The following is a 7175-nucleotide window of genomic DNA, read 5'->3' on the forward strand; positions in this document are numbered from 1 at the left end:
TTATATATTACTGCCGTAAATGGTATTGACAGTTTTGGAACCAGCGAGGTGACTATCTCTCAAACTATACTTCAACCACATAACAACTTGTACGAGTCCAGATACAAATGGCACCAACCATGCTATCTGAAACATAACGAATCGTAACTGAGCAATAGTTTCTCGGTCAACGGTTCTTCCTGAGCGTACCTCCTCAAAACCATTGGCGTTCAGTAATGCTACTACTATGATGGGGGCGATAGACTGAGCTGGTTTGATGATGACAGCGTTAGCAGCGAAGAACATGGAAGATAACGGATTTCTGTAACAATCAAGGAAAAAACCCATTAACATTGTGTCATCTACCATTCGTATACTTGCATGTAATACGCAGTTGACCATCCAATTTTTTTGAATGTTGGTGGCTTTGGCAAGGGTAAAACATTTGGGGGAAGGAGGTAGTAATTGTTTGGTGGCAACGACCCGGAAGAATGCGCACTCGAAAGGTGAGGGCAGGGTTATTTTGTGGCACGAACCCGAAAGTACATTCTCCCTAAAGAGGGTGTGGGGGATTGTTTTGTAGCAAGGGTAGAAGCTTCAACAGTAAGGGAGATAAACCTTAACCGGGTAGAACAGCTAGCGCTCCCTAGCTAGCGGGGGGGGGGGGGGTGTATTGTGGAAATGCCACCTAAAGGGATAACGAAAGGGCTTGTTGCATAGCAAGATTAGAACACCCTCCCTAAGTGGGGGAAGGCAGAAGGGGCTTGTTTCATGGCAAGGGTAGAAAGCTGCTTCATCATCTGGGGAGATGGAGTCTTGCTTTGGGAAAGTTATAAGAACCAGATGGAACAGCTCCCTAAAGTGATAGGGTGTATTGCGCATATGGTAGAAGATGCTACTTAACTCTAATGAGAGGGCTTGTTGCGTGACAAAAGTAGGACAAGCTTCCTAGAGGGGTGGGGTGGGGTGGGGGAAAGAGATTGTTTCATTAGACAACAAATTACCCTGATTTACTAGAATGTACAGTAATGTATACCTACACTCGTTTATTTCTCTCCATATCGGCATCTATACAGTCAGACATCAACAAATTAAACAGCTTGGAGGTTGCCATGGGCAACGATCTGAGAAAATAAGAGCAAACAGAGTGTACACACACTTTTGTTCAAAAATTGGTGCAAATGCCTTGCTTTCATATCTACGACTTGGAAATATTACGATATTAAGACAAGTGTTACAGGAAAGAGAAAAATGTAGACAAAACGATTACGGTACTGAAAAAACAATCATAAAGTATACAAATAAAATAATTATCAAGAACATTGATCGATCAACAATCGATCGATCGATCAATCAGTCCATCAATCACTTACCAGTCGATCGATCAATCAATTAATCAGCTCAATAGCAGAGATATCGTATTGCATGAATTGATGAAGGCATTATATATAATCATTGCACTGTATCGTCTGCCAGCCAAATCAATACGTATACCTTAATCAAATGTTAGATCGATCGATCGATCGATCGATGAATCAATAAATCAATCTATCAACCGATATATCAATCATTTAGACGACGAATGATCGATATCAGCGTTCATAGTTCCTTGCTACAAAAAACATTGTACAAGCGTTCATGACATCTCAATACATAAATGTAATTGACTTACGTATCAAGGACGAAAAATATTGCCAGGAAAAATGGACTAGCTTCAGACACGTACAGCAATATGGAGGTAATGATCTTGACACAGAAGAGGAATAGATATACACGGTATCCACCAAGTCGTTCTATGAAAGGAGCTCCTAAAATAACAAATAACTAAGAGAAATACATAGAATTAATATGAAATGAAGGACTAACAATTTGGCACAGTTAGTAATCTCATACAGTTGATCGCTAAGTTTTTATATCGTTAATGGTTTGTTAACTTGGTACAATCTGAGTTTGGCTGGGATTTAGGAGGTAATGTTAGTTGGATAGTGCATTGAATAATACTGACGTAAATGACTGTACTGGTGACAGTTAGTTAGATCGACAAATTCACTGATGAATGAATGAATGAATGAATGAATGAATGAATGAATGAATGTAATGAATGAATGAATGAATGAATGAATGAATGAGTGAATGAATGAATGAATGAAATGAATGTAATGAATGTAATGAATGAATGAATGAATGAATGAATGAATGAATGAATAAATAAATAAATAAATAAATAAATAAATAAATGTAATGAAGGAAGGAAGGAATGAGGAAGGTGGGAAAGAGGATTTTGAAATGGACGAACTGATTGGAATCAATTCGATTTTAGTCGCGATCGGCTGTATATTAGGCAGCATTGATGGTTGATTAGTTGATGTACGTGTTGACAGATCGAGGTTGTTGTTTTGAATTTCTGGATAAAGTATGGTATACCAGGTAGGCTGACTCACCATCAATGTTAACAACAACTGTGAAACTAATTAAATTAATTTGATTAATTTAGATCTAATTTTCGAATTAATTTAGGACTAGCACCAAATGACTGAAACCTACACCCGTTAGTCAACATCAATCACAAATCATCATAGTACTGTGATTGTATGGTATTTTTTTTATTAATACAAGAGTGTAAATACAGGGTATTCTTACTTTCTTCTCTCTAGTTTGCATATATTACCATTATCTGGTTGTCATAGGTACAAATTTATGTCGTTGTCACATAAAAATAATAATTATCCAATTGTAACAGTCAGATTAAAGCCGATTTAAAATCCTAGGGTTGGACGCAAGGTTCAAAGTTGATGAAATGCAATAAATCTCTGTACCAGATGTTCAGTCTGATACACATACATAGATTTATTACCATTTTTTCCGCCCAAAGAGATTTTTTTAAAAAGTGGGTCAGCACCTGAATCACTTGTGATTCTGTTTTCCCCATTAAAGTTTTCTAATCGAAAATAATTCCTTGAAAATTGTTAAAATACCAATAATCAATTTTAGGTCTATTTTATCTATAAGTTGTGTAGTAATAAGTTGGAATAGTAATTCATTGGGGTTGCTCATTTTTGGAGGCGTAGAGTCAAACTGAACGACAGCCTTCTTACTCGTACTTACAGCAAATTTAATCAAACCCCGAAATGGTTCGAACCCCGACTGCAGTGGAAAGAGGCAAGTGGTAAACCACTCGGCCACTGACAACCTCTAGTGCAGCGGCTATATATGATTGATAAATAGATATGTAAATAAAATAGTGTACATATTTTTATATTTCTAGTCCTGTGGGGACTGAGAGTAAAATTGTTAAGGTAAAATGATTTTTAACATTTAGTCTTACCTGTGGAAGAAGAAAAATTGACCCATACAATGCCTTGCGTAATCCATCCGGTATGAAGAACTTAGGTATAAGCTCGTCTCCAAATATACTAAGGAAATTCCTTCCAAATGTTATATGTAATTCTGTGATAAAGTTAACCACTATTAGTATTACAACATTTCGCTGAGAAAATATTTGTTGATAGAGGGTCCAAATCGACGTTCTCTCGTTATCTAGTAGCACGTCACGATCCCAGGCTCTTTCGCTGTCTGACGGAGATTCATATTCACTCTTCAAGGCTTTTGTAGCAATGTGCATGGCAAGCCACCCAATGAGCGCTACCATAATGCAAAATCCTTGAAATTTTCTAAAGTTTGTGAAATTGTTAGAAATCAGTTCCGCCCACAAAACTGCACTAGATCCAAATAAAGAAGCAAATTGGCAATACTTTGTTAAACGGAGTCGCTCCTCGTGACGGAATGAAATTTCTGCGTAGAGGGCGCAATGTGCCAATAATACGAATGTTAACATGGTATCATACAGGCAAAGAGATACGATCAAATGTAAACCAGTTAACCAATCATTGTCCTCGTAATTACCCCAAGGAAACCATGGCAACACAAAACTTATCGCCAGTAACGGTGCTCCGTATAGAATAGCAAGTCGTCTTCTGTGGAAAATAGCGAGGGAAGAAGTGTCCTGAATGTAAGCAAATAATGGATCATTGAAAGAACTCCACAACAGATATATGCTTTCAGCATAGGTGAACCAACGCTGTGAGATCTTGTACGTATTCAAGAACAAATTCACGTAATAGAAGGTAAACATGGAGTTCATCATACTCAGGGAAAATTGAATGAGGGCGAAGGAAAACGCATTGTAGTGGATTTTCATGTTGGATGCTCGGACTACAAAGTGACGTGGTAACAGGAAATTCACCATTAACGACTAAACGTTTAAGTCAGTTCAGAAAATAGGCCGATTAACAGAAACAGGAATCTGTTGAATAAAAAGAAAAGAATTACCATAGTATTTATTTAAATACATGATAATATGCACACGAATCGCGTGACCGTAACATAAAGCAAATAAGAACAGTGACATGCCATACATCTGTACTGTTGTAAAGTATCCCTACAAGGATCTAAAGGAGACATGCATAAGTACTGGTGCACGTCCAACTCGGCCCATTTCCAACTCGGCCCACCAACTCGGCCCACCGTCTGCCAACTCGGCCCACCAACTCGGCCCACTCTCTGCCAACTCGGCCCACTCTCTGCCAACTTGACTATAGATATTTAGTCCTTCAGTAAATTCATGCGATCTACATTGTATATGTACTAGTATGTCAATCTATAGTGTCTTTACAAGTAGTAGTAGTATACCGATGTCGGTGCGTGGAGCAAAGGATTTTTTCTCTGATTATATGAATATTACTAGTATTTGATATTATCACGTCATCGACTCAAGACCTTGGCTTTAAATGACACAAACATTTTCGTCATGACGTGCGTGGGCCGAGTTGGCATGTAAATGGGCCGAGTTGGCATGTGAATGGGCCGAGTTGGCAATCACGTGGGCCGAGTTGGCGATGGGACGAGTTGGCAATGGGCCGAGTTGGTCCTACCCCATAAGTACTTAAATACACAAAAACAAGCACACATACACGATAACTACATGTATTATGTACAATACTGTATATAACTTTAAAACTGTGAATATCAAATCAATTCTCACCTAGCCAGATACCAACTTACCTAACCACAACCTAAGCAATAGATATACAGACTGGTAGGTACATATGGGTAGGCTGCCAGTCAGCCAGCCATCCAGTTATCCATCCATCCATTCATCCACCCACCCACCCATCCATCCATCCATCCATCCATCCATCCAACCATCCATCCATTCATATACCCAGACAGACAGACAGACAGACAGATATACAGACAGACAGACAGACAGACAGACAGACAGACAGACAGACAGGCAGACAGTCAAACACATTCATTCATTCATTCATGCATGCACATAAACATACATGTACATGTACACATACACATACACACACACACATACATACATACATACATACATACATACATACATACATACATACATACATACATACACACACACACACACACAATCAAACACACACACACACACACACACACACACACACACTGTACAATCGATTAAATATAACAAAAATTGTGGAATAGGCCATACATTCTCTAAGAGACAAATTGCACCGACGTTTATGTAGTTAAAGATATGATTATGAATCAAAGGTTTGTTCGTATAGAATGAATAAACATGACCCATACATAATTTCCGTGTGCATAAAAGTCGTGTTTTGGCAGTTGGCAATAGCATATTGGTATGTTGCGACGTGTCTATATTTTTTATGGTTTTTAAGATATAAATTTTTTCATTGATATGAAATAGCAAATGTATTTGAACTGTTATGGGGGACTGCCACGAATGATGAACTTAGCTTGTTTGTCAACATATAACCATCCTAAATTAACTGTCAGAACTCACCTATGATAAAAGGTAGAATGCCTTCAACTTGATTGGTAAGATAATCCTGTCATACTCTTGGAATTCTGTTGATATCTTGGACAAAATGTCATGAAATCGATGCAGACGTGGCATCAGAAATGACAGTTTACGTGTACTAGTACATCAAACCAGAATGGTGGTAAGCCTACTGTATAGTGATATGCAAATGAGTTAATCTGTGATAGCCTGTCACAGCTGGCATTCTATGTGACAGTCTGTTCTCAGTACATCATGTAAAACGTCGAGGATGTATTTTTTGTCCTTTTCTTTCAAATAAATACTAATAATATTCATCTCAAACAAAATAGTTAGTATTTCCGGTATTGAAACGCTTAGATGCGGTGTAATGTTTTTTATGTATAAGTCTACCACAGTGACTTCAGCGTTGTCTTGTTTTCGTTGTACAACGTATAATATTAATTGTAATTTCTCTGAAGCACTCATATCATTTATTGCTATATAATAGCATATATTAATAATAAAACAAAATACACACATGATGTTGAAATGTATATGCTATTTCCCTTTGGCATAACGATATCATGACGTATTTTTGTTTCTCTTATTATGACGTTATACGTAGTATAGCATATCTAATGGCCACGTGTTGTATGGTTAGCATACTATAGACTTTTAGGTGATGAACTAAATAAAGAAAACGCGAACTTTCGGACCACCTTTCTACATTGACAGGTAATTTGAAAACCTGAAATGTAAAAATATGTTGTTGTTTTTCAAATGTGAAAGTTGTTTGCAAGGTATATATATAATATAGTTATAATAAAGTTATTATTATCATTATTACATAATCATAATTACATTGACGTTTTGAGAGATAGTTTGTAACCCTTATTGAAATATAACTTGCATTTTACTTAGATAATTTATTGAAACATAAACATATTTAACCATCACTTCCTTGATCATATCGGAAGAAATAAAACCTTTCAAGCATTTAATGACATAAAGTTTACTTCTACAGAAATGTCGGAAACTCTAGTCGGAGAAAGACCTCTGACGGCTTCGGGGGGTTGCCGAATAAAGCCGAAAGGTGATCAGTGATGACAGTAACTCTGCACCCGAGCCCAGTAGCTCACTTTGTGTTTTTCTATGAACCTGTATACAAAGAAGAGCATAGTATTATAGTATTATAGTTTTTCGTATACAGACTCTTTGTATATTTCTGTATATAATGAAATCGATTGACAGTTATTCATGTGTTTATATTATATTTTCATTTACTCACTCTTATTTTTTGTTTGTTTGTTTGTTTGTTTGTTTGTTTGTTTGTTTGTTTTCTATTTGATATTGTTCATCTGTCTGT

General features: G+C 37.0%; 1 protein-coding gene across 1 annotated transcript; it reads right to left on the reverse strand.

Annotated features, from left to right (window-relative positions):
- On the reverse strand, positions 1-4190 carry LOC144444147 (transmembrane protein 180-like). The gene is made up of 4 exons (XM_078133557.1): positions 3305-4190; positions 1652-1803; positions 1020-1103; positions 1-301 (listed from the first exon to the last, which is right to left on the reverse strand). Exons 1-4 carry the CDS (start codon positions 4175-4177, stop codon positions 1-3), a joined length of 1410 nt encoding a protein of 469 aa, XP_077989683.1. The 5' UTR covers positions 4178-4190.
- Between the last annotated feature and the right edge of the window lie 2985 nt (positions 4191-7175).

This window comes from Glandiceps talaboti, chromosome 13, assembly GCF_964340395.1.
Source record: "Glandiceps talaboti chromosome 13, keGlaTala1.1, whole genome shotgun sequence".
Lineage (NCBI taxonomy): Eukaryota > Metazoa > Hemichordata > Enteropneusta > Spengelidae > Glandiceps > Glandiceps talaboti.

Bases quoted from the DNA above. Each gene is read 5' to 3' on its own strand.
- LOC144444147 (XM_078133557.1), bottom strand. From the start codon at position 4,177: ATGAAAATCCACTACAATGCGTTTTCCTTCGCCCTCATTCAATTTTCC. The intron at 1,104-1,651 runs GTAAGTCAATTA...TTATTTTCTCAG, and splicing joins ATATTTTTCGTCCTTGATAC to ATCGTTGCCCATGGCAACCT. The intron at 302-1,019 runs GTAGGTATACAT...TGATTGTTACAG, and splicing joins ATGGAGAGAAATAAACGAGT to AAATCCGTTATCTTCCATGT.